The sequence below is a fragment of the Ornithorhynchus anatinus genome, chromosome 20, assembly GCF_004115215.2.
Source record: "Ornithorhynchus anatinus isolate Pmale09 chromosome 20, mOrnAna1.pri.v4, whole genome shotgun sequence".
Classification (NCBI taxonomy): Eukaryota; Metazoa; Chordata; class Mammalia; order Monotremata; family Ornithorhynchidae; genus Ornithorhynchus; species Ornithorhynchus anatinus.
Window position 1 is genome coordinate 12,186,303 of NC_041747.1, and position 27,757 is coordinate 12,214,059.

General features: G+C 47.5%; 3 protein-coding genes across 7 annotated transcripts in view; 1 reads left to right on the forward strand and 2 right to left on the reverse strand.

Moving 5' to 3' along the window:
• Positions 1-3,580: 3,580 nt before the first annotated feature.
• GRK1 (G protein-coupled receptor kinase 1) lies at positions 3,581-13,418 on the reverse strand. The gene is made up of 7 exons (XM_001514772.2): positions 12,720-13,418; positions 11,028-11,155; positions 9,332-9,489; positions 8,157-8,240; positions 7,098-7,222; positions 4,431-4,632; positions 3,581-3,882 (listed from the first exon to the last, which is right to left on the reverse strand). Exons 1-7 carry the CDS (start codon positions 13,416-13,418, stop codon positions 3,581-3,583), a joined length of 1,698 nt encoding a protein of 565 aa, XP_001514822.1.
• A 912-nt stretch (positions 13,419-14,330) lies between these two features.
• Positions 14,331-19,488, forward strand: ATP4B (ATPase H+/K+ transporting subunit beta). Its single transcript, XM_039915013.1, is given in 7 exon segments — positions 14,331-14,352; positions 15,157-15,270; positions 16,118-16,317; positions 17,236-17,292; positions 18,971-19,036; positions 19,038-19,130; positions 19,429-19,488. Coding segments are annotated over 7 exon segments (612 nt in total).
• Positions 19,489-24,672: 5,184 nt separating this feature from the next.
• TFDP1 (transcription factor Dp-1) overlaps positions 24,673-27,757 on the reverse strand; it is a 45,770-nt gene continuing 42,685 nt past the window's right edge. For all 5 annotated transcript variants that reach the window (XM_029048297.2, XM_029048301.2, XM_029048300.2 and 2 more), the window contains one exon: positions 24,673-26,099. In XM_029048297.2, the coding sequence (XP_028904130.1) occupies positions 25,952-26,099 (148 nt within the window). In that variant the 3' untranslated portion in view covers positions 24,673-25,951. The remainder of the gene's footprint in view (positions 26,100-27,757) is intronic.

Genomic DNA, 27,757 nt, shown 5'->3' on the forward strand with positions numbered 1-27,757 from the left:
ATAATAATTGTGGCATTTGTTAAGTACATAAGCGCTTCGATGAATACATTTATTCATTCATTTAATCGTATTTATTGAGCGCTTACGGTGTGCAGAGCACTGAACTAAGTGCTTGGAAAGTACAATTCGGCACAAGAGACAATCCCTATCCAACAACAGGCTCACATTCTAGAAGGGGAGACAGGCAACAAAATAAAACAATTAGACAAGCATCAATAGCAATACAATCCGACTGTGAACTTGTTGTGGGCAGGGATTGTCATTTTTTACTGCTGTCTTGTACTTTCCCAAGTGCTTAGTACAGTGCTCTGCACACAGTAAATGCTTAATAAATATGACTGAATGAATGAATCAGAAACAGGCGCTGTTCCTCGTGGAACTAGTGGAAGGGAAGGTAGAACAGGTATTGAATCCCCTTTTTACAGATGGAGAAAATGAGGCAGAGAGAAGTTAAGTGATGTGCCCTAGGTCACCCACAAGGCAAGTGACAGCCAGAATTAGAACCCAAGTCATTTGACTCCCAGGCCCGTGTTTTTTCTCCCATGCCGCCCTCAGGAGCCAACAGCCTAGAAGAGGACAAATAAAAGGACACTGAATATGGAGAAAGAAGAAATTGAAGAGATGTGTATGTGGATGGTAACTCCTAAAAGAGTAGTGCGTGCAAGTGGATATGCACAGAAGTGCTAGGCATGCATGTGGGTACAGAAGTGTGTAAGTGGAGCAAAAATGCTTAACTGGTAGTTAGGAAGAAATTGATAATAGTTGTGGTATTTGTGGTATTTGTTAAATCCTCCAAAGCCCTCCTTTCCTCTTCTCCCACTCCCTCGTGCATTGCCCCTATTTGTTCCCTTTAATCATCCCCCGCCTCCAGCCCCACAGCACTTATGTCCATTTCTGTAATTTATTCATTCAATAGTATTTATTGAGCACTTACTATGTGCAGAGCACTGTACTAAGCACTTGGGATGAACAAGTCGGCAACAGATAGAGACAGTCCCTGCCGTTTGACGGGCTTACAGCCTAATCGAATTTATGTATTTATATTAATGTCTATCTCCCCCTCCAGGCTGTAAGCTCATTATAGGCAGGGAATGTGTCTGTTATTGTTATTGTTGTATTGTATTCTCCCAAGCACTTAGTACAATGCTCTGCACACAGTAAACACTCAGTAAGTACGACTGACTGACAGTCAGAGGATCATTACATTCTGCTATTTCCACTTTCTGTAACATTTTAATATCCATCTCCCCCTCTAGTCTGGAAGCCTTTTTTCAGGCAGGGATCGAGTCTACCAGCTCTATTGTATTATTCTCTCCCAAGTGCTTAGTAGGGTGCTATACACAGCAGGTGTTCAATAAGTACCTTTGTTGGCTGAATAGAGGATCCCACAGCCACCCCTCATCTAATAATAATAATAATAATGTTGGTATTTGTTAAGCGCTTACTATGTGCAGAGCACTGTTCTAAGTGCTGGGTTAGATACAGGGTAATCAGGTTGTCCCACAGGAGGTTCACAGTCTTAATCCCCATTTTACAGTTGAGGGAACTGAGGCACAGAGAAGTTAAGTGACTTGCCCACAGTCACACAGTTGACAAGTGGCAGAGCTGGGATTCGAACCCATGACTTCTGACTCCCAAGCCCATGCTCTTCCCACTGAACCACTCTGCTTCTACTGGCTCTGGGTTCCAGACTCCTCGCTTGAGTTGCCTACCCCTTGCCTGGCACCACACATGCTGGAGCCCCTTGAAGGGCAGCCACCACAGGGGCTGCTGGACCCTGAGCAGACCAACAGGCTGCCCTGCACAGGTTGCACTTGGCTGGGTGGAGTTGGGGAGAAGCAGATGCCCCAGGGGCAGAGCCGGGTCTACCCCAGGGCACGCACCTCCTGGTTGCTGGCAGAGAGCCCAGAGATCAGGGTCTGCTGTGAAAACTTGGACAAGTCACTTCACTTCTCTGGGCCTCAGTTATCTCATCTGCAAAATAGGGATTAAGACTGAGCCCCCTGTGGGATGTAGATTGTGTCCAACCTTGTAACTACCCCGATGCTTAGTACAGTGCCTGGCATGTAGTAAGAGCTTAACGAATATCATTAAATCAAATTACGCAAAAAACACTTTGGGCACCTTTGAAGTGCAAAATTGCAAGTATCTACACCTGGATAAATGGAAACACTAAAAGCATCAGGTCCCCTGGGGAATGGCCTCAGTTGAAATGCGAGATTTTTTTTTATAAATTTGATCTCAGAGATGGGTGTTAAATCTTTACTGCCCGAGTTGTTGTTATTATTGTTGCGGTTCCTTGGGTTTTTTCCATCCAGAGCTTGGCCCCTTTATCCGTTTGGTAGACTAGCACAATCTTGGGAGCAGACGTCCAGAAAAATGAGGCCCCAAAGTTGAGGTGCCCTAAGAAAACATAAATCCTTTTTTGCAGTGGTACTCAAGACAGTTTTTGCCCTGGAACGGCTAAGAAACAAGATACCAGAAATCAAACACTGATATTTGGTGACCTAAGGTAAATCACTTTACTTCCCTGGGCCTCAGTTTTTTCATCTGTAAAATGGGGATTCGACACCCATTCTCCCTCCCCTTTAGGCTATAAGATCATTGCGGGCAGGGAATGTGTCTGTTATTTTGTTATACTGTACTCTTCCAAGCACTTAATACAGTGCTCTGCACACAGAAAACAATACGATTGATGGATTGACTTAGACTGTTTGCCCCATGTGGGACAGGGACTGCATCCAAACTGATAAGCTTGTATTGACCCCAGCACTTAGAAGAGTGCTGGACATGTAGTAAGCACTTAGCAGAGACCATAATTATTATTCTTATTATTTCTATTCGTTCCAGGATCTTCCAAACATGTCTCTAGTCATTAAGTCATCTTCACCTCAAGACCGTTTCTCTGGGGACAAAAAACAAACAAAAACACTAAGGGATGTGTCTTGAATATCCTTGGAGGGTCTTTTCTGCTTTGTCTTGAGGTTAAAGAAATAGACTCTTATAGGCTGTAAGCTCATCCACTGGATAAAGAAGCGGTATGGCCTTGTGGTTAGATGACCTGGGTTCTAACCTTGGACCCATCCCTTGCCTGCTATCTAACCTCAAGCCAGTCACTTAGCTTCTCTGGGCCTCGTTTTCCTCATTGTAAAATAAGGATTAAATGCTTACTCTCTCTCATACTTAGACTGTTAGTCCCGATGAGTCAGGGACTGGATCTAATCTGATGATAGTGTATCTACACCAACGCCTGGTGCATAGTAAGCGCTTAACAAATACCACTATAATCCCTAAAGAACATAGCCACTCTTCCACACTGGCGTGTTTTCTTTCCACTGTTCCTGTACGAAGCTGCTGAGTCATTAGCTGTGCTACTAAGGAGAGACTCTGACATTTGAGAAGCCGCCTAAGGTGAATGAAGCCTTCTTGGTTCACGGAGAGATGAGGATGTATAGGTCTTCCATCGAGAGATGGCCATTTGGAGCCAACTGTGGTTTCTGGAACCATTTTTCTCTCTGCTATAATCGGTGGGTCTCTTTTCTCCTCCGGTCCTGTCCCCTCAGCCCACGCCAGCTTTCCTCTAGGAGACGAGACACACCCCAGACTTGGACGAAGAGGCCGTCTCATCCTCCCCGGGACCGTCCCTCATGTCGTCCGGCTTCTGGCCGTCGGCACGCCAGACGTTCAGTTTTCCGAAAATGCCCGTCTCGATCATCTCTTCCTGCCAGGGTATGGGGCAGTTGCCGGTGGCAAATTCCTGAAAGAAATCCGTGTCTGCTTTTTCCAGGATGACCCCTTTGACCGTGGAGAAGGCCCCAACGTCCTGGATGTTCTTGGCATAGACCGTTCTGGAGTCGGGGATGAATGGCGGGATCAGTAGCCCTAAGATGAGAGAGAGAGAGACAGAGAGAGCACAGATGGGCAGACAGTCAGCAAGTCCAGGGCAGAGTGGGCCCTGGAGTTCTCATCCCAGCTCCACAATATGTCTGATGTGTGAACTTGGGTAAGGCACTTCACTTTTCTGGGCCTCAGTTCCCTCATATGCAAAATGGGGATTCAATACTAGTCCTCTCTCCTACTTAGACTGTAAGCCCCATGTGGGACCTGATGATCTTGGATCTACCCCAAGGCTTAGTGCAGTGCCTGACACATAGTCAGCACTTACCAATGCTATAATTATTATTAAGAGAACGGGGGAGGAGAAGGGTGTCAGTTGTGTGACCTTGGGAAAGTCACTTCCCTTCTCTGTGCCTCAGTTGCCTCATCTGGAAAATGGGGATTGAGACTGGGAGCCCCATTGTGGGAGAGGGACTTTGCTTGTATCCACCCTAGTGCTTAGTTCAGTGCCTGTCACACAGTAAGTGCTTAACAAATACCACAGTTATTATTATTGTTATTATTATTATTAAATCAGTGGGTGTGGACGCTACCGGCTTCAAGCTGCCTCCAGTTAATCTCCCTGAACAGGGCGTTGGCCCGGAGCTCGTCGCAATTCCCGTTTCGGAATCCCAGCCTCTTCTCCGGGTCCTTCTCGAGCAGAGCTTCGCAGAAGTCCTTACTGGCCCGACTGAACTTCTCTGGGTATTTCACCGGCTCGGAGAGGATTCTCTGTTTGAGCTCCTTGTTCTCCACCTGCGGGGATGGGGTGAGGTGAGACGGGGGAAACATCGCTTGCTGTTAGGGGGGCCACAGAGAAGCAGCCCGGGGCCCACTGGGCACAGCATCCCTGGGAGACGCCCCCCAAGAGGGTAGTTTCAGTGGCACTTGAAACCCCGGGGAGGACTTTTTTTATGGTATTTGCTAAGCGTTTACTATGTGTCAAGCACAGTTATAAGCACTGCAGTAGATAGATACCTCTAGGTTGGACTCAGTCCCTACCCAGCAGAGGGCTCACAGTCTAAATAAGAGGGCGAACAGGAGAACTGAAGCCCAGAGAAGTGAAGTGACTAGCCCAAGGTCACACCCAGCAAGCAAGCAGAGCCGGGATTAGAAGCCAGGTCCTCTGACTCCCAGGCCTGGGCTTTTTCCAGTTGTATTCTCCCTAGTGCTTAGTACAGTACAGTAAGTGCTCAATAAATATATGGAATGAATACTGCTTTCCTCCCCTTGCATCCCACTCTAGGCTGCCCGACCTGCCCCTCGAATTCCTGCTTTCCTTATGGCACTTCCACCCTCCCCGCCCGCTCCTTCCCCCACTTCAAGCCTCCCAGGGTCGTTACCCATCCATTACCCAGCCTTCCCACCTCCCTCAGGTTCACTGGCTCACTGATGCTGAAACTACCCGCTGTGTCAGGAGGGAAAGGCTACGGCCCCAGAGGCAGTTGAAGCCTTGAGCAGTCACGATTTCTTCCTTTATAGCCGGGACCGGGTCCACTAATTCTGCCATATGGTATTCTCCCAAGCACTTAGTACAGTGCTCTGCACACAGTAAGTGCTCAATAAATACTATCGATTGATTACAGCCGCCATCCCCTCTCGGGTTAGTTTGCTGCTACGATGTGTCTCTTTCTCTTTTGCAGGTCAAGTCAAGCACACATTCCCCCAGACTTGTTCCCATGCTGCCTGTCAAGCCCAACATATGTTTCCCAAGCGTGTTCCCGTGCTACTTGTCAATCTGAACACACATACCCCCAAGCTCCCTGTCAAGCTGAATCCACATGTCCTAAGCACGTTCCCATGCCTCCTGTCAAGCCAAACACACATCCCCCAAGCATGTTCTCATGCCACCTGTCAAGCTGAACACACAGATTTCCGCCCCCAATCATGTTCCCATGCCACCCCACTCTGCAGAAATTCACTTGTTCTTTAGCTAAACCTTTTTGGTCATGTTCAGATGAGAGGCGGTTTTTTTCGGGCAACAGGTTCAAAACTCTGGTTTCCCCCATGCCCTGTAGCAGAGGGCAGGGAGAGCCCAAGGCCGGGGGGAGGTCTGACCTCTGGTGCTGCTGACCTTGCTCTCTTCCCTGGGCTCAGTCACCTCAACAGCCAACCCAAGGCTGAACAGCAAGTCTGGAAGTGGAGCGGGGAAAGGAGCCCCAGGCTGTGGGGTGGAAAGGAGGGGAAGGCAAGGGAGGGAGGAGAAGCAGAGACAACTTTGCCCCAGGAAATCACAATGAGGGAAAAATATAGCAGGAACATAGAGACAGCCGCACAGGAGACGGAGACACAGAGAAAAAATATCCTGGAGAAGGGAGCTGCAGGGAAAAGCAGGGTGGAGGGAGAAAGAAGGACATGGGTTCTAATCCTGATATGTGACCTTGATTGAATCACTTCTCTGTGCCTCAGTTCCCTCATCTTTTAAATCAGGATTAAGACTGTGAGCCCCATGAGGAACATGGACACTGTGTCCAAACTGATTAGCTTTTAGTATAGTCCTTGGCACATAGGAAGCACTTAACAAATACCATAAAAAAGAAAGAAAGAAGAATGAGGGACACAGGGAAGGAGGGAAAGCTATGAAGAAGAGGCTGGAACACCAATGATTCTCTTTTCTAGTTCATCTGATAGCTGGGCTTCAAAACACAAGTGTTATCAGCAGGTGCTGCCACAGGGAAAGCCCAGGATTTCAGACTTCGGGGGGAGCAGGGTGGGAGGCCCACACATTTCAGGGGAGGGATGTGAGCACTGTTCACTAGCATCTGTGTCCTTTGGGCATTTGATATTCACCCCACCCTCAACCCCACATGACTTAGCAGCATGGGTTAGTGGATAGAGCCCAGGCCTGGTAGTCAGAAGGACCTAGGTTCTAATCACAGCTCTGCCACTTGTCTGCGGCGTGATCTTGGGTGAATCGCTTCACTTCTTTGGGCGTCATTTACCTCATCTGTAAAATGGGATTCAGATTGTAAGATGCACGTGGGACAGGGATTATATCCAACCTGATTAGCTTGGATCTACCCCAGCGCTTAGTCCAGTGCCCGGCACAGAGTAAGCGCTTAACAGGTACCATAAAAAAATAAAAAACAAGATGAACAGGATGGGCAAGGAGTAACCCCCGGCCCTGGAGTTCCCCACATCTCCTGCCCTTCTAGCAGGTGACATCATGCCCCCGGTTCAGCCCAAATGGTGGCGAGGACCAGGGCTCCGCTGTCTCCTACCTTTTCTCCTCGGGCCCGAAAGGGACCCCTGGCAGCGAGCATCTCATACAAGGTGACGCCCAGGGCAAAATAGTCCACGGAAAAGCCATACTCCTCCCCCCGCAGCAGCTCCGGAGCCATGAAGCCTGCATAGGATGGACATGGTCCCGGTCATCAGAGACCACCGGCCCCGGCCACCCGCACCCCCGGCTTTACTGTCTGTCAGTCAATCAGTCAGTCAGACAGAGTCAGTCAGTCAACCACATTTCCTGAGCACCTCACTTCTCCGGGCCTCAGTTTCCTCATCTGGAAAATGAGGATAAAGACTGTGAGCCCCATGTGGGACGGGGACTGTGTTCAATCTGATTAGATTGTAACCATCCCTGCACAGTGTCTGACACCTAGTAGTCGCTTAACAAATACCATTTAAAAAGGTGTTTCCAGGCCACAGTTTGGACCTCCAGCACAAGAGACAGCCCTCGGCTGGCATAAACACTTGTCTACACCACACCAGGACCGCTGCACCCACAACTAGAACCTCCTAAGCTAGCTTGGAGCTCAGTCAGTCAATCGTAGTTACTGAGTGCTTACTGTGTGCAGAGCACTGTATTAAGCACTGGGGAGAGTACAATACAACTATATGATAATGGACAGATTCCCTGCCCACAACGAGTTGACGGCCTACAGCTCCATCCGGTCCTGGTCTCATTAAATTGTCCAAGCCAGACCACCACCAACAGACTCCATGGGAGACAAGCCTGGTGCCGATGACATTGTAGAAACGCCTAGGCCCCAGGACCAGGGAGGACAAAACCTCTAGACTGGAAGCTTCTTGTGGGCAGGGAACGTGTCCACCGACTCTGTTGGATTACACTCTCCCAAGCGCTTAGTATAGGGTTCTGCACATGGTAAGCACTCAATACATATGATTGATTATGATCAGTCTAATTGCAGAGGGAAGGTCTCTGGGAAGGATGGAGAGGTGGGTGGATGGCCGGCTGCCCCTAGGCCCACACCTCCCCCAGGTAATAGGTGCCCGGCTGAATCATGGAACCCGTGGCTCAGCCACCCGGCCGATACCTGGAGTGCCCGCGTAGCCCTTGGTCTTGGTCTGCCCATCCTTCAGCTCCACGGCCAGTCCAAGGTCAGAGATGCGGATGTTGCCTGGAGCACAAGCGATGGGGGAGGTCAGGCGGGGGGTGGATGAGGCAGTGGCACCCTCCGGACAGCGCAGGGTGACCGGGCAGAGGCCACTGAGTCCCGGGGGCATCCGCAACTCCCCCCTCCCCCCACCGAACGAACCCAACTGGTCATCTGGGTTCTGTCGCCAATGAGGACAGAGTTCCCCCTTTCTACCACCCCCCTCAACTGCCCTCTGGCTTCTAACGGAGGAGCCTGCATTGTCACTCACTCCCATTTTCCAGTTTTGCCTCCAAAGTAAGGGAAAAAACCAAAATCTGCCTCTCCCTGGCAGGGGAAATCCAGTCAGTCAGTCAGTGGTATTTACTGAGCACTTTCTGTGTGCGGGGCACTATTCTAGGCACTTCGGAGAGGACAACAGAACAACGAGCCTACAGTCTGAGCGGGAAAGCCTCATATATGGTTCTGTTTCCGAGCTAATGTCCCCTCACCAAGAGAGTGTCAGGAGAGGATCAGATGGTTTTTCAAAGTGAGCCGGCAGCAGGACGAGAATTAGGTGGGGACATCACAAGGCTGGGGCTTTGAGGATCAATAGGAATAATAATCCTGATAATGATGGTATTGGTTAAGTACTTAGTATGTGCCAGACACTGTACTGAGCACTGAAGTAGATGCAAGATGATCAGGCCCCACATGGGACTCACAGTCTAAGTAGGAGAGAGAACAGGTAAAATGGTATTTGTTAAGCACTTATTATGTGCCAGGCCCTGTATTAAGTGCTGGAATGAATACAAACAAATGGGGTTGGACACAGTCCCTGTCCCACTTGGAGCTCATCCCCATTTTCCAGTTGAGGGAACTGAGGCCCAGAGAAATGAAGTGACTTGACCAAGTCATACAGCAGACAAGTGGTGGAGCCCGGATTAGAAGCCAGGTCCTTCTGACTCCCAGGTCCAGCTATATCCACTAGGCCATGCAGAAAGAGAAACTGAGGCCTAGAGAAGTGAAATGACTTGCTCAACCTCACCCAGCAGGGAGGCGAGATGAGAAGCCGGGTCCTCGGATTCCCAGGCCGGGGGTCTTTCCACCAGGCAGCGCTGCCCCATCCCCCTTACCGTCATTGTCCAGGAGGACGTTCTCCGGCTTCAGGTCTCGGTACACGATCCTATTCTGGTGCAGATGCTCCATCCCGCTGATGATCTGGGCGATGTAAAAGACCGCCCTCGGCTCCTCCAAACCGGGCTTCTCCTCGGATACGTTATAGATGTGATACCTAAGGCCACAGAGGACACGGGGGCAGGGAAGAGACCAGCCGACGGCTAATTTATCCACCCGCTGGCTAATTTACCCACCCGCCCACCCGGGAAATGAACAACCACCACTTGCCCCGTGGGCAAGGCTTTAGGAAAGCTCATCCTCCATTTAATCAGTCAGCTTTTTGTTTATTTCTAAAGGGTATTTATTAAGCACTGACTGTGTGCCAAGCATTGTACTAAGCACTGGGTTAGATACAATCTAATCAGGTCGGGCACAGTCCCTGTCTCAAGTGAGGCCAGTTTGCATCCCTATTTTACAGATGTTCTCCCTCTTCCTCAGACTGTAAACCCCATGTGGGTCAGGGACTGTGCTTAACCTGATTAACTTGTATTTATAATAATAATGATGGTATTTGTTAAGTGCTTACTGTGTCAGGCACTGTGTCTGGGGAAGATACAAGATAATTGGATTACAGTGTGCAAAGTACTGTACTAAGCGCTTGGGAGAGTGCAATAGAACCACAAAGATACATTCCTGCCCTCAACAAGCTCACAATCTATCTACCCCAGCACTTAGAACAGTGCCTTGCACATGGTAAACGCTTAACAAATATCATAAAAAAAACCTTAAATGATAATGGAGATTACAATTATTATAGTATGTGATAAGTGCTTATTATGTGTCTACCACTAAGTGCTGAGGTAGATACGAGCTAATCAGGGTAGGTACATTCCCTGTTCCATGTGCGGTTTATAGTTTAAGGGAGAGGGAGAACAGACATTGAATCCCCATTTTATAGATGAGGAAATGGAGGCATGGAGAAGTGAAGCGACTGGACCAATCACCTTAATGCTAAAATCATCTTAGGAGGCAGCTCTCAGGCTTTAACAGTGAGATAATTGATTTCTCTGAGCCTCAGTTTCCTCATTAGATGATCCCTCTGCTCAACCTGCTGATGGAATGTTCCTTCTTCCCTAACACTGGAAAATGGACCTGAAAGTCAGCTCACGGGAGATTCCCTATGGTTTAAGCCCTCTGGTGAAACAGCGTGGCCTAATGGATAAAATACGAGCCTGGGAGCCAGAGGACTGGGTTCAAATCCTGGCTCCGCCACTTGCTTGCTGTCTGACCTCCGGCAAGTCACTGCTGAGCCTCAGTTCCCTCATCTGCCAAATGGGGATTAAATCCTCTTCCCTCCAATTTAGACTGTGAACCCCAGGGCCAGTGTCTGACCTGATTAACTTGTATCTGCCCCAGCACTTAGAACAATGCTTGACATGTAGTAAGGGCTTAACAAATACCATTAAAAAAAAGTGAAATGACTTGCCCAAGGTCACGTGGCAGGCAAATGGCAGAGGTGGGATTAGAACCCAGGTCCTTTGCTCTTTCCACTAGCTTCTTGCTCATGTTGCTTCTTGATTTGCAGCCAAGTACTGGTTTGCTGGACTTGTAGCCCCAGGCCAAAGGACTGGTCCATCTCTGCCCCTGCCCCCCGGCCTCTCGCATGCGCGCACGTGCACACACACATACACACATGTGAAATTTTCATTTTACCTGATATCTCCTCCATTCATGATGGTCATCACCAAACAGAGGTCAGTTTTGGTTTCGAAGGCATAGGCCAAAGAGACGATAAACCTGCTGTGGACTTTTGCTAGAATCTTCTTCTCCACCATAGCCCCCTGCAAAGCAAGGTTTAGTGTGAGTGCCCAGTTTTGTTCCGAGAAACATCCTTCCTACCACAGCCAACTCAGCCAGGCAACTGAACAACCTCACTGATGACGTACCCAGGGAAGAGGCTCTCTTATACAACTTGTAGAAATAGGGGCAAAAATACTCATTTTTAAACAACAGTGGTATTCGTTTTCTAGTCTGTAAGTTCCTTGTGGGCAGGAAATGTGTTGTACGACTCTGTTGTATCGTGCCCTCCCAAGTATTGTTCTATTTACAATGTGCCAAGCACTGGGGTAGCTACAATACAATCAAACACTGTCCTTGTCCCACAGTACAGTGCTCGACACATAGTAAGCACTTGACACATGACAATTATTATTATGGGGCTCACAGCTTAAAGGGGAGGGAGATCTGGCATTTAATTCCCATTTCACAAATGAGAAAACAGAGGCAAAGCAAAGTGCTGTGGCCAAGAGCACAAGGCAGGACTAGAATCCAGGTCCCCTGACTCCCAGGCCTGCGTTCCCTCCACTAGGCTTCACTGCTTTTAGCTCTGAGCTAGTATTGGGAGATCTCAGAGAGTTTTAGAAACCCAAAGGTGCATTTGCTGCAAGAATCGCCCAAACCACCTCTCCTGCCCCTGTTAGAAAACTGCCAGTCATTAGGTAACAAGGGCAAAACTAGTCACTAGGCCCTGCTGCTTCCCTACCCTGAGCTACGCAGACTTTTTCAGCCAGCGCACGCGCAGAGGAAAATAAAGCTGGAGCTCATCGGACCTGCCGTCGATACCAGCAGAGCCCGGTTTCCAGCCACAGCAGCTCTGGGCGTTGCCCTCCCCTGGGAAGAAGTCTGAGGAGCTGGGGAAGCCATTTGGCTACTTCAACTGCTTCTCATGCCAACCTACTCGCTGTACCTCAGCATGGCGTAGTGGGCAGAGCACAGGCCTGGGAGTCAGAAGGACATCCCCTCTAATCCCCTCTGAGCAAGTCACTTCAATTCTCTAGGCCTCGATTACCTCATCTGTAGAATGGGGAATGTGACCGTGAGACCCAAATGGGACAGAGACTGTGTCCAACCTGATTTGTTTGTAGACACCCAGCGCTTAGCCCAGTGCCTGCCACACAGTAAGCACTTAAATACCGGTTATTATTATTATCTCAATCTCGTCTATCTCGTCTAGCAGTACGGTCTAGTGAATAGAGCCTGGGTTTGGAAGTCCAGAGGACCCGAGTTCTAATCCCAGCTCTGCCACAGGTCTGCTTTGTGACCTTGGGCGAATCACTTCGCTTCTTTGTGCCTCAATCACCTCTTCTGTAAAATGCGGATTAAGAGCGTGAGCCCCTTGTGGGACGGAGACTGTGTTCAACCTGATTAACTTGTACCTACCCCAGTGCTGAGAACAGTGCTTGACAAAGAATAAGCACTTAACAAGCACCACAGTTATGATTAAAAATGGTCCCTGGCCCCCCTTTTCCAAGTAAGATCTGTCCCCGGCCCACCCTGAGCGCATTCCACCCAGCCCAAAGCCCTGCAGCGGGACCCCCTCCGAGCAAACCTCCTGCAGGCCCTTACTTGGTAACCTTTCCTTTTCTTCAGCCTCTTCTTGTTCAGCTTTTTACAGGCGTACATCTTTCCCGTGGCCCTCATCTGGCAGGCGGACACCTCCCCAAAACCCCCTTTTCCCAAGATCCTGAAGTCCAAGAACCAGTCTTCGCCCACGGGCTGGGACTCTAGCCATTTCCACTGAAGGAACCGGAGGAAGTACAGACTGTCCAGGTACTGCCTGAACGGGGCCTCCCTCAAGTGCCTCATGGTCTCCCGCAGGATGGGCCGGAAAAGCCCGTCCGGCAGGCCCGCTTGCCTCTCCTCCACCGCCCGGACCGTCTCCTCCTCCAGAAAGCCGCAGAAGAGCTCGGCCCCGGGGGCCAGAAACCGGGCCAGGACGGCCTGGGCTTTCTGCAGGCGGAACTCGTCGGCGGCCGTGTCGTAGTCCTCGATGGCCTCCCAGAGCTGGGCCGCGGGGCCGTGCTGGGCCTCCCCCCTGAGGAACTGGCGGAACAGCCGCTTGCCTATGGGCTGCTGGGAGCAGATGCTGTCGAAGTCCAGGTCCAGGCTGTCCCGCAGGGCCTCGCACTTGGACAGGGGCGGGAGCCGGAGCCTCGCTTGGTATTTCCTGTCCCGGGCCACCTGTGCCGCGTTCCCGTCGAAGCTACCCCGAGCGGTGATGAAGGCAGAATTGGCCACCACCGTCTCCAGGGCCCCAAAATCCATCCCCGACGCCCAGCGACCCTTGCCTCAGGCGAGGCACATCATCGGCAGGAGCCGGACCATCTGAAGAGCCCCAGGGGTCGCCTCCCAGAGGATCCACCCGTCTCCCTGGAGCTGCTCACTGCTTCCCTACCTCCCGGCCTCCGGGGAGTTTTCCCGGATCCGTGAAAGGGCGACCAGAGAGCCTCCGGGAAAGTCACTCACAACCCACCCACCCTGGTCCGGGAGACAGTAATCCCAAGCTCCTTAGAGGTGATGCACAGGTGCTCTCCGAGGGAAAAGACAAGTGAAGGAGGAGCTAATACCCCTGAGTCATCACCTCTGTAATCCCTTTAGGGCATTAGGCAGATAATTAAACTGCGGCCTTCTCTCTCTTGGCCGAAAGGTCCTGTGTCCTGACTTGCGGATTTCTTCCCCAACAGAAACTTCTTGCACAAGAGAACGTGTCTACCAACTCTCTTGCATTGTTCTATTGATAATAATAATGATGGTATTTGTTAAGCACTTACTATAATAATAATAATGGTACTTGTTAAGCACTTACTATTGCCAAGCACACAGTAGATACTGGGGTAGATACAAGGTGATCAGTTGGACACAGTCCCTGTCCTACATAGGGCTCACACTCTTAATCCCCATATTCCAGATGAGGGAACTGAGGCCCAAAGAAGTGAAGTGACTTGTCCAAGACCACACAGTAGGTTTATGGTGGAGCTGGGCCTAGAACCAATGACCTTCTGACTCCCAGACCCATGCTCTGTCCACTAAGCCATGCTGCTTCTGCTTAGTACAATGCCCTGCACACATTAAGCGCTCAGTAAATACCGTGGACTGAAGGATTGAAGAAGACACCATTCAACAATGCCCCGGATTCCCCCCCCCCCCCACTGTTAAAGACAGCACCGGGGGCTAGGAATGTCTGCTCAGGACCAGCCTGGTAGGTTGCTTGGTCAACTTCATTATTCAATGCTAAAATTACTAAAGAGAAATGGGGAGATAGAGAAGCTGCATAGATAGAGTATGGGCCTGGGAGACTGAAGAACCTGGGTTCTAATCCTGCTCCATCACTTGTCTGCTGCATGTCATTTCACTTCTCTGGTCCTCAATTCCCTTCTCTGTAAAATGGGAATTAAGACCGTAAGCCCCATGTGGGACACGGACTGTGTCCAACTTGATTAGCTTGTATCTACTATTTATTGAGTGCTTTCTATGTGCAGAGCACTGAACTAAGCACTTGGGAGAGGACAATCCAACAAAATCAGGGGACACGTGCCCTGCCGATAGACCCTGCCCTGCCGATAGACCCTTGCCAGCCATCTGTCTGTCACACCTAGCATGTGGGCATCGGGCTTCCAACAAAAAACACAAGCATTCCCTGCCCAAAATGAGCATACAGTCTAGAGGGGGAGACAGACATAAATAAGTAAATGACAGATATGGACATAAGTGCAGTGGGGCTGGGAGGGGGATGAATAAAAGGTAGCGAGTCAGGGTGACGTAGAAGGGAGTGGGAGAAGAGGAAAGGAGGGCTTAGTCTGGGAAGGCTCTTGGAGGAGATGGGCCTTCAATAAGGCTTTGAAGGGGGAGAGAGTCACCGTCTGTCAGATACAAGGAGGGCGTTCCAGGCCAGAGGCAGGATGTGGGCGAGAGGTCAGTGGTGAGATAGAAGAGATAGAGGGACAGCGAGAAGGTTAGCAGTAGAGAAACGGTGGCCGGTTACGTCGCTTCATTCTCTCCACAGGGGTAACATTGAGGCCAGATGTTTTCAGAGACGAAGGCCTGCAACTTTGCTAAAACATCTCCGACCGTTCCACTTGGGAAGTTCTGACGAAAATACCGCACACGTTTCTGTCAGGTAAACCCTCCTGTCTCCTTCCCCGACAATCCTCAACTGTGCCATCGCCCTAGGGGTGTTCTCCACATGATATAATGCTTCCTTTAAGGGAAATCCTAAAGCAATGGGGCCTAGAGGATACAGCATAAGCCTGGGAGTCAGAGGACCTGGGTTCTAATCTCGCCTCCACCATTTGCCTGCTTTGTGACCTTGGGCAATTCTCTTCACTTCTCTGTGCCTCTGTTCCCTTATCCATAAAATGCGCATGAAGTACAAATTCTCCCTCCCCCTTAAACTATGAAATCCTTATGGGACAGGGACTGTGTCCAACCCGATTAACTCATATCTACCCCAGTGCTGAGTACAGTGCTTGGCAGAAAGTAAGCACTTAACAAGCACCATTATTATTATTAGTATTAACGATAAAAATGATAAATTCTGGCTGCCTCAGTAAGCAGCCTGGTCTGAGAGCCTTGAAGAGTGAAATGGGTCACCTACTACCAGACTGAACGCTGATGAAATTCACTGCCTGTAAAATGGATTTTTTAAAAATTGTTACAAAATTGGAGAAGCAGCAAGGTATAGTGGATAGAGCACAGGCCTTGGAGTCAGAAGGCTATGGGTTCTAATCTCAGCTCTGCCACTTGCCTGCTGTGTGGCCTTGGGAAAGTTACTTCCCTTCTCTGTGCCTCAGTTACCTCATCTGTAAAATGGGGATTGAGACTGTGAGCCCCACATGGGACAGGGACTGTGTCCATCCCAATTTGCTTATATCCACTCCCGGCACTTAGTACAGTGACTGGCACATAGTAAGTGCCTACCAAATACCACAGTTATTATTATTATTGTTATTGTTGCCCCGAAGCAGGATACTCTCCCATCGCCCAAAACGAAAACCAAAACTGCACCTCTGGGGAATACCACTTCCAAAAGAAATTTCTCGCTCCAAACCACATCAAGTTTTTCTGCTAGTTCACAGCAGATATGCTTCAAAACGGCTCCGGAGTCCAAGATCGCAATTTTGGATTCGAGTATGGAAAACCATGCGTCATTATAAAAATGAACAGGGTGAGTGTCAAGGAAGCAGGTGGCCTCGGACTCCTTAAATAACCCAGCTCACGGAAGAGTATGACTGTCCCATATGTAGGGAGGCTGGTGCCTCTGATCCACAACCTCTGCCTTTGCCAATCAATCATGAGTATTTATTGAGCATCCACTGTGTGCAGAGCACTCTACTCAGCACATGGGAAAGTACAAAGAATCAAAGACATCCTCTCCATGCTCAAGAAGCTTCTAATCTAATGGGGGAGACAGACAAACCCAGACCATAGAAAAGCAATAGGAGAAGAGCACTTATGTCCAAATCTGTAATTTATTTAATGTCTGTCTAGACTGCAAACTCATTGTGTGGATGAAATGTGTCTGTTACATTGCTATATTGTACTTTCCCAAGCACTTAGTACAGTGCTCTGCTCAAAGGAAGTGCTCAGTAAATACAAATGATTGACAAGGATGTAGCAGGCAGCTAGAGTAAGTAAAGATGATGAAGGTGAATAAATTCCTGACATTTCTATTCATGCCCTCTAGACAGCAAGCACCTTGTGGGCAAAGAACGGGTCTATCAACGGGTCTAAGTGCACTAAGTGCTAGTGCACTTAGCAGTGTTCTGCATTCAGGAAGCGCTCAATAAATACCACTGGAGTTTTAGTTTTACCGCAATTTGGGGACACGAATCACTCAGCGAAAGCATCACTTACTGTATCTTAGGATATCTTAGAAGTCAGAGAAGCTCAATAAGCCCGACAACGAAATAGCCTTCAAGCCCGGTTTACAGCTAATTTAGAACTTTCAGGATTCAACATGAGGAAGACGGCACTTAAGATATTATGCCTTTCATTACATCTGTGGGAACAGCTGCACTTGTTTCTGAAGTGGAAGCAGCTTTTTTGCCAAGATGCCTGACTAGAAATGTTTTTCTCTTCCCAGATGATCAACTTTCTTCCCAGCACTGCCTCTCCTCCAAGGGTGGAATGCACGACTCCAGTGAGTATATTCCCCTTGTGCTCAGCAGGGTCAGATAATCGACCTGCCGCTTGCGGACGCGGGAAGTCAATCTATCAATCGATGGCATTTATTGAGCACTTGCTATGTACAGAGCACTGTACTAAGAGTTTGGGAGAGTACAACATAGAGTTGGTCGACACGTTCCTTGCCCACTACAAGCTTACAACCCCAGAAGTCAGATTTGTTCACCATAATTCTGAAACTGTTGTTATAGTATTTGGTAAGCGCCACTATGTCCAGGTACTGTACTAAGATACGAGCTGATTAGGTTAGACACAGTCCATGTCCCACATGGGGCTCTTGGTCTTAAGCCCCATTTTACAGATGAGATCCACTAGGCCACACTGCTTCTATAGTAGGCCACGCTGCTGAAGTGGTTGGTAAAAGGGGATTAAGAATGTGAGCCTCATGTGGGACCGTGTCCAACCTGATTATCTTGTATCTACTCCAGTGCTTAGCACAGTGACTGGCACTGAGTAAATAATAGAATTTTTTAAAAAGCAGTGTGACCTAGTGGAAAGCACAGGCCTGGGAGTCAGAGAATCTGGGTTCTAATCCTGACTCCGCCACTTGTCTGTTGTGTGAGTTTGGGAAAGTCACTTCACTTCTCTGGGCCTCAAGCCCCTCATCTGCAAAATGAGGATTCAGTGCCTGATCTCCCTCCCACTGAAGACTGGGAGCCCTCTGTGGGACCTGATGATCTTGCATCTACCCCAGTGCTTAGCACAGAGACTGGCACACAGTAAGCACTTAATAGCATCAATGTTATTATTATTATTATTGGAGTCGGGGTTGAAATTCAAGTCATCTGCCTTTCAGCCCCATGTTCTTCCTGCCAGGCCACTGGGGCTGGAACTTCAATGGGAGAGTTCAACTGGACTCTCCCAAGCACTTAGTAAGTGGTCTGCACATAGTACGCGCACAATCGATACCACTTATTTTTCGTTTGGTTGATTGAAAGGGCTGGAGGATGCGGGGGTGGAGCTTTGTACAATGCATCTTTGTCTTGAGTGGGACAATCTGTGATCCCAACAATACGCACAGTGTCCAGTGAAAGGGGGAGAGTTTCAGGGGCTAGGTTTCCATTCAGTTCCTCTTGGGCCGCTCTGGATCTCAAGAACAGGAGAATGAGGTATCAGTCAATCAATCGTATTTATCGAGCGCTTATTCTGTGCAGAGCACTGTCCTAAGCACTTGGGAGAATATGAAACAACAGAGTTGGTACCCATAAGGAGCTTACAGTCTAAAGAGGGAGACAGACATTAATCTAAATAAATGCAGATATGGACACAAGTGCTGTTGGCTTGGAATAAAGGGAGCAAGTCAGGGTGACTCAGAAAAGAGTGGGAGAAGAAGAAAGGAGGGCTTAGTCAGGAAGGCCTCTTGGAGGAGATGGGCCTTCAATTAGGCTTTGAAGGTGGGGGAGAGTGATCGTCCGTCGGATATGAAGGGGGAGGGCGTTCCAGGCCAAAGGCAGGATGTGGGCTAGAGGTTGGCGGCGAGATAGACGTTAGAGATGATTTCACATTTCTGAATTGCAACGACCAGTCCCTCTGAAAGGCTCCCAGGTGACATTCCACAGCTTCGAACATTTGCAGGAGGGCATTTAACTGTGGGGAATCTGAAACATTGGGAATACCTTGGGCTTCCTTTCCAGCCTCACTACAGCAACCCTCTGGTAGCAGCAAAATTCCTCAACATTCCCAAGGATGTAAAAGTCGACTGTGGTGTGCAGAGTCGCTGCCGTCAAGATTACCTCGGACAATCCCCACGACCCCTGTGAAGGAAAAGTGGAATTTAAAAGTGAAAATTCAAACGTAAGATGACAAGAACATTTATGCTTCAAATAGACACTCTTCCAAGTTACTTTCCTTCTCTGTGGCTCAGTGAACTCATCTGTAAAACAGTGATGAAGACTGTGAGCCCCATGTGGGACTTGCACAGTGCTTAGTACAGTGCCTGGCATATGCAAAGTGCTTAACAAATTATCGTGAAAAGGGCTCATTATGGTCGGAAAAGTAATAACAATAATAATGGTATTTTTTTAAGCATCGTTAGGCACTGTACTAAGCGCTGGAGTGACTTGCAAAGTCGATTCTTGTTTGTCTATTTCAGCCTACAGGGCCACACCAAATTTCTTCAGGCTTTTCCAGTACACTCAACCTGGAAGCCTGAGAGAGGGAACTGGGTAACGTAGTTGATATTGTTTCCAGATGAGAAGAGCAAAAATATTTAACCGTTTAGCCGTTGCACTTCCCCAGGTCTTCCAAGGTGACTTTGTGGACCCAGTAATTAGTTATTAAAGTGACCCACTGAGCAAACATTCCACAAATATAAGCACATTCGTCGGCTTCTCTCTACACTTTCTTCGGGAGGAACCATGGAGTTAAATATTTGCCTCTCTCCTTATCGTTAGAAAGGCTGTTAGTGATTTGTTATAAATTCTAGCCTGGAAATTATGAAATCTCCTTTCTCTTGGTTTTAAGTGAAGTGAAATAGACAAAACAAAAATGTCCCCACGGTATTCTAAATGAATATGGGACATGTTTTCTCTGAATGGGTTACCCATGTTTTGTGCAAAGGAGGGGAATGAAACAAACCTTTTCAACTAGTTCCAATTTTCAATATGATAAACAGAAAATCCTAAAATTCCCCAACTGCAACGGATCAGTAAAAATGCAGCCTCTGTTCACTGGCATGCTAGATTAAAATCACAAATAAGCAAATTGAGCAAAATATATATATACTTTGACTAAGGTGAACCTGGAAATCCTAGCCTAGGAGAAAAATTTTCTGAAAAAATAAAGGTGTTCTTTCCTTTAGCTCCCCCCGTCTTGTGCTCATGGACCAGGCTTCCATTGAGCCGAAGTTCCTCTCCTCTTTCAAATCCCTCCTTCAAGTAATAGTGGTAGCAGTATTGATTAAGCACTTACTGTGTGAAGAACACTGTAGTAAGCACTGGGACCTAGACACGATCAACCCACTTATTCCCAGGTTTTCAGTGGGTCTCTGCCAGACAGTTTCCGGGCCGAGAACAGGAGGGAAGAAAGAAGCAGGAGAGCTCGTGTGGGCAGGGAAGGTTTTTAGCAACTCTGTGGCACTGTCCTCTTCACAGCAGTTAGTACAGTGCTCTGCACACGAGAGTCGCTCAATAAACACCAGAGATCGATGGATTGAACGAATAAATGGCAAAATGAACTGTCACCTGTCACTTACTGACATGGGGCCTGCCTGGGTAAACATAGCGAATGTCCTTTTTCCTACGGGGCCAAGTACCACGAGATGATCGATTAAACAGCAACACGGCCAAGAGGCAATGAGCGTAGGTGACTCCACTCGGGAACAGTTCATCCATTTCCTAAAACCAATCAGACTGCAATTAAGCCTTTCAAACCATTCTGACAAAGGGCCTGGGTTCTAATCTCAGCTCCGTCGCTTGTCTGCTACATTACCTTGGGCAAATCAGTTCACTTTTCTGTGTCTCAGTGCCCTCAGCTGTCAAATGGGGATTATTATTATGAGCCCCATGTGGGACAGGGATTGTGTTCCACCTGATTAGCTTGTATCTACCCCAGTGCTTAGTACAGTGCCTGGCACATAGTAAGTTTAACAAATACCATAAAAAGAACTGTGTAATAACCAATGATGCCTAAAGGAGATCTGTGCAGTTCAATAATGCAGGTGTTGCACAAGTCTGTGTTAAAGAAAATTCATATTGTATCCAGGATTCCCCATATCAATCATATTTCTTCTTTAATAATAATAATAGTACTTTTTGAGCACTTACTATATTCCAAACACTGTTCTATGTGCTGGGGTACATACAAATTAATGAGGTTGGACACAGTCCATATCCCACATGTGGTTCATATTCTTAATCCCCATTTGACAGATGGAGAAACTGAGGCCCAGAGAAGTGAGGTGACTTGCCCAAGGTCACAACAGCAGCCAAGAGGTGAAGCTGGGATTAGAACCCAGGTCCTTCTGACTCCCAGGCTCATGCTCTATTGACTAAGCCACGCTGCTTTTCTTGAGTGCTTATTATAGGCAGAGCATTGTATTACATTGATTACCCTGATTGCATTGCACTGATTACTTTGTCTCCCTCCCCAGCGCTGAGAACAGTGCTTGGCACATAGGAAGTACTTAACAAATACATTATTATTATTACACGCTTGGGAGAGTCCAATGCAACAGAGATGGTAGATCCCTGATCCCTGCCCATAAGGAGCTTTTTCTGGTCTAGAGGCCCTGGTGCCCGGGGGCAGATGTTCTGCATCCTGGATCCGGGCACCCTCGCTTTTTGGAAGAATGTTTCCTAATTCCCTAAGAGGGTTCTAGGCCCAAGGTGGAGGGAAAACAGGCGTCACGGCTTGACCTCGTGCACACTCGGCCCGCGGGGGCAGACAGGTCGATACCGACGGGGAGGGCAGCGAGATTAATCGTCACCATCAATGGAAGAGCACAATGGAGTCGGTAGCCACCACCCCATCTCTAAGGTGCTTCCAGTCTATCCGATGGTAATCTAGTCTATTATTCCCTTGATTTGTTCTTGAAACCTAGACCCTGACATTTACCACTGGAATTTCTCACTCCGAGCAGGACGAAACACAAACCCAATCAATCCATTAATGGCATTCATTGAGCCCTAATAATAATAATTAATAATTACAGTATTTGATAAGCACTTATTATGTGCTAAGCACTGTTCTAAGCACTGGGGTAGATACAGGATAATCTGGTTGTCCCATGTGGGGCTCACACTTTCCATTTTACAGATGAGGTAACTCAGGCACAGAGAAGTTGTGACTTGCCCAAGGTCACATAGCAAACAAGTGGCGGAGGCGGGATTAGAACCCACATCCTCTGACTCCCAAGTCCATGCTCTTTCCACTAAGCCATGCTGCTTCTCTGTGTGCTGTGTCACTCCGCATGCTTCTCTGTGTTACCATGTGCTGTACTGAGTGCTTGGTAAAGGATGATACCACTGACTTGGTAGTCACGTTCCCTGGAATTCACTACCCCATGAAGTCGAACCTGATTTTTGCAGCCTGAATGAGGTAATTTGGACAAATTCTCAGTTGAGTACTGTAGGCCCTTTGGAGGGATAGGTAGGGTTACGGGGGGGAAAAGAAGAAAGCAGGACAGTACCTACCTAAAGATTCAGAGAGATGTCAAGAAGGGCTCCATTACAGTTCTTCCAAATATCCCGTAACGCCAATCAGATTCGGGATACCCCGTGTCTTCTACTTCACTCGCACGCACCCAAGCACCAAGAATTTCCTTCGATCTTACCATAAAAACGCTACAGAAAATAGGGTTATTTTGCCTAGAGAAAGCTGCAGGACAATCTTCCAGTATTTCCTGTGACTTGCCCAAGGTCATACGGCAAGCAAGTGGCAGAGCAAGGATTTGATCCTGGTCCCAGGCCTGTGATTTTTCCACTAGGCTATGCTGCTTCTGTCCTCGATGTCCGACTTGGACTTTCCACTACTGGCATTACAGTGGTCAGCTTCTGGTCAACTATGACTTTGTGGTCTCTATCAGCTGGCCATGACCATACTATTAAAAATCTTTTATTTGGGAGGTGAACAGGTGAGTGTGTGTGTGTCCAGATGCATTAGTTTATAAAGGTATCTATCGAAGATCATCCCATCTTTTGAAATCAATCAATGGAATTTATTGAGTACTTACTATATACTTGGGAGGGTTTTTTTTTGGTGGACTATCAAAGCGACAAAAGACAAGGCAGGTTGTGAAGTCTCTTTCCTTACAAAATCTCTAAGAATGGACACCTGATCCCTCTGGACTGAACATAAAACAGGGCACTGCAACAGGTGACTATTGGAAGTTCCTTGTTGAGTTTTCTATGACCCCAGCCTAGATGAAAAGCTTAGTCTTATAATGTCAGTTTTATGCTGTGTAATCGATTCTTAAGTTTTGGTGAAAGTAGACAGTGAGAAATGAATAGAAACCTAAAAACTTTAGGCAAGATCTTTTTCAAAAGGTATTTGTTAAGCACTTTCTAAATGCCAGGCCCTGTACTAAGTGCTGGGTAGATGCAAGATAATCAGGGTGGACGCAGTCCATGTCCCATTTGGGATTCAGTCTTAATCCCCATTTTAAAAGAGGGGGAAGTGAGACTCAGAGAAGTGATTTGCCCAAGGTCACAAGCGGCAGAGCTGGGATGAGAAACCACGTCCTCAGACTAGCAGGCCCGTGCTCTTTCCACTAGGCTATGCTGCTTCTCTATCTTTTCAATCTCTTTCCCATCCAAACGTTTTACTGGTAGGAGAGTTTCACCTTCTGCCCATTCAGTGGTAAATACGCCATCGGATCTTGATTAGGCAAAAGAAAAAGACATACAAAAAGAAATGAGAGTAATTCACCTACAGTATTATCATTTGACTGAATTTTCTTCCTACAAAAACAAAATTCCAATGCTTTCACTCATTTATGGAAGTCAAGAGGTAGAAACTGTTAATCCTTCTACTTTCTCATTCTAAATTACTACTATTACATCTACTAAATCAACTACTGACATCAAATTTTTCCCTCCCAAAATGTAAAGTGTGGTACCTTCTTTGAATGGAGGTAGAGTTTCTCTCCCCTACCAAGCACATAAAAGCTCAAAGCCATTAGAAAAGCAGTGTGGCCTAGTGGTAAGACCACAGGCCTGGGAGTCAGAGGACCTGGGCTCTAATCCCGGATCGGCCACCTGTCTACAAGGCCTTGGGCAAGTCGCTTCATTTCTCTGGGCCTCAGTTCTCTCATCTGAAAAATGGGAATAAGACCATGAGCCCAAGGTGGGACATGGACTGTGTCCAACCTCATTAGCTTGTCTCCCACAGCACTTAGTACAGTGCCTGGCACGTAGTAGACGCTTAACCAATACCGTAAAAAAATGAAAAAAGCTCCTAATTGTTCCAACGCTGCAGGGAAATCCGTCTCAATCTTGAGAACAGAATCGACAAAGTCTCTCAGACTCCTGGAAACGGTCAGGTCCTCAGAGTCAAAACGTCCGCGTCCGGGCTCTAGCTTCCTGCGCTTCCTCCGATTGCAATCCCCTTTGGCTCGAGCGTCCCTGGGGGAGGAAGACACTCTCTGCCCCCCCGACCCTGCTGTAGGCAGTTCAGGACCACCAAGCAGAGGTGGGAGGCAGTGGAGGACAAAAACAAAAGCGTAACCCCAGCACCAAAAGGGGAGGACGCCGGCGGGGAAGGGAGAGAAGACCCCGGACGGCCACCTGCCAGGCCGGAGTACGACTACCTTCTCACGCCGTTCTTTAAAGCAATGTCAGGGAGACCAAAAGAAAAATTCTAGGCGGAATGACCCTGAATTAGAGAAACACAGAGCTTGTTTAAAATGCCCATGCGCGTTTTATTAATAAAAACTAACAGTGCCAAGTTAAACAAGTCAAACAATTAAAGTCTCTTTATAGTCCATAAAATATTACAGAAAAGTTTATTTGTGTTTCCATAAAAAGACTATTGTCTTCGAACAGGCAGCTGACAGCATTTGTGCAGTTAATTTGTTTGGTGAAGAAATTCAAAAAGAGACTACCACCTGCCCTGAAATTCCTTTTTTTTTTTTTTTATAAAAAATGAACTATTAAAAATGATTGACAAATTTGAGTTAAAAAATTGTTAAAACATTCTCTATATTTAATTTCAACTTTATAATAGATTACAGGAAGATGCTTACGAAACAAATACAAACATTTGTTTCAGTACATGTCTTTAAATGATAGACTTATAAGTATGTAAACAACTATATAATAAAAAGTTTCCAAAGTCTGCCTGTAAGAAATCAGGCAAATTTTTATCATAAGCAATAAATCATTCCGAACCTTCAAGATATTTCATAGAGCTGCACCAGCACGGCAGTAAACTTTTGCCAACAAAAATAAAAAGTACACCTTGTCTACGTCCCAACATTCAATGAAAAAAGTACACAAGCTTGGTGGAATCAGAACATTAGATATAATTTAAGGGAAAATAAAGTCACAATAAAATTTACTGAGTTTAATGTGGGGGAAAAGGGCTGGGGGGGGAGATTCCCTCACTTGGCTCTTTGGACATTGCATGGTAAAACAAAATAACATTTTGTAATCTTGCTATCCATCAGAAACTGGCACTATAAAAAAAAAAAAAGACACTTCAAATAAATGGCCATTCAGTGTACCAATTTTCCACAGAAGGATAGCATTTATTTTTAATCAACGTGGATCAAGTACAATTCCTTTAACACGAAGTGTTGAGGGGCAAAATTTACTTTCCTTCAAGTAAAAAACCAAAAAACAAAAAAAAACCAACACAAAACCCTAGGGAGTAAATAAGAGATCTGCATTAGCACACTGGTATCAAAACACACATCCACACCACATTAAAAAGCCTACAGAAAACGATCCTCAATTTGCTCATCAGAGGTGCAGTGTCTAAACTCATAACAGCTTACCAATATATCCTTGGGGATGGGCAAAAAAAGAACCAAAGGGGGGAAAAAAAACAACCAAACAAACAAAAAACCCACCCACACTTTAAAAAAGCTTCTTCCCCTACTACAATTTATTCCTGAAGTTGAATTTGGAGGGGAACAGATGAAAAGAAGAAAAAAAAAAGGTCTAGAAGCCATGAAATCAATCGTCGTCATCGTTCTCGTTGAAATCGTCGTCGTCATCGTCATCTTCGCCGACGTAGGACACGGGGGTCTCCACCCTGGAGCCGCTGTACTGGGACCCGTTGGAGCTGGTGGCCAATGTGCTGTCGGCGCTGTTGGTGAAATCGCTGTGGAGGAGAGAAAAGAAAGGGATTTGGGGAGGGGGGTGTGGAGAGAGGGAGAGAAACGGCAGTCAGGGCGGTGCTTCCCGGGGGGCCTGCATCTTTCCGAACCCTGGCGTCCTACACGGGGAAAGTCCAAGCCGTGTTGGGGTTTGTTTTTTTAATCAACGTTACCTGATGAGCTTTTATTTACCCCGGCGCTCAGAACGGTGCCTGTCACATAGTAAGCTCTTAACGAGTACCGTGAAAAGAAATGTGGGGGCGAGCGATTCCACACTGTGGATTGAGAACACGCTCTTGTCCATGGGAGCCTGGAGCCCCGTACGGATGAGTGTTGAAGTCGTCACAGCCACTCCGTGATGGGGGAACGGTATGAATTCAGCCTAATGGATGGAGGCTCGCAAAATGTACAGTGCTGGCTAGCAGCCCCTAGTCAAAGCCATTTAAAGGCAAGTGGCGAGGGAGCCCCCTGGCTAGTACCCCCGAGTCGAAGCCATTTAAGGCCTGAAACCCTGGGGACAATAAGTGGGGGGAAAGGAAACAGGGAAGAGCCAACCCACCTTCGACCGTCCCCGGGAGGGGAGTCAGAAGGAAGGGATATTCCTGGATCTGGCCTAGGGCTGAGGTGGGGGTGGGAGGTGGCTTCTCTCCTCTTTCTCCCCCCTGCTCTGTCCATACCCTCCCTGCCAGAATGCTGGGGCATCTTATGACCAGCCAGAAACATCGGAATGTCCCAGCCCATAACTACTATTCGTGCCACTCCTCAAAACTAGGGTCTCCCCACTTGCAGTCTGGTTCTTTTTCTAGTCAAAACACCGTGTCTTGCAAATGCCAGACGTTAAGGATACCTGCAGGACCATGACACTACTATTATTCTCTTACCCAGGAAATGAAAATTAAATAGCAGAAAGGAAAAAAAAAACACCCTTAAGGGTGTGTGTGTGTGTGTGTGTATATATATATATTTGTAGTTGGACTCCGTATGCAAAGACGATACTATTGATAGTGCATTGTGGGGAGGGAATGTGTCTACCAACTCTGATTTACTGTACTCTCCAAAGCACTTAGCACAGTGCTCTGCATTCAGTAAGAGCTCAGTAAATATGATGGATTGACTGAAGTGGAAGTGTGTTTCACTCCCCCTGAAAATGTGGGGCCATTTTTGGGGTGTCGTATTTTGCAAAACCAGCCAAGTTTTGGTTTATCGGGAAAGTAAATGTGAATGAGTCAATCAACCTACAGTTTTGAGTGCTTCCTCTGTGCAAGGCACTGTATGAAGAGCTTGAGAGTACCCAGAATTGGTAGGCCTGATCCTTAGGTCATGGAGAGGGTGAAGGGATGGGGACCGTGTCCAACCTGAATATCTCCTATCTATCCCAGGGCTTACTATAGTCCTTGGCACATAGTAAGCACGTACAAAACACCATAACTATCATTATTCTGTGGTATTTCATTTTTAAAGATCAGTGACAATCCTGCAAAATATCGATTCTTGGAAAACAGCTCTCTAGGGATGACTTCTGATCACCCCACCAGCTGGTGTCTTACAACCAAATGGAAAATAGATGGTGACCAGACAGACAGGCAATTTTTTTCTTTTTTAAAAGCACTCTATCTTTTCTCAGTGTTTCTGAAGCTTGGTCATATTTACTTCATAATACTTC

Bases quoted from the DNA above. Each gene is read 5' to 3' on its own strand.
- GRK1 (XM_001514772.2), bottom strand. From the start codon at position 13,418: ATGGATTTTGGGGCCCTGGAGACGGTGGTGGCCAATTCTGCCTTCATC. The intron at 7,223-8,156 runs GTATCGGCCGGG...CATCCTATGCAG, and splicing joins GGGCTACGCGGGCACTCCAG to GCTTCATGGCTCCGGAGCTG. The intron at 3,883-4,430 runs GTAGCGTCCACA...CTCTCATCTTAG, and splicing joins CTGGAGGCAGCTTGAAGCCG to GGCTACTGATCCCGCCATTC.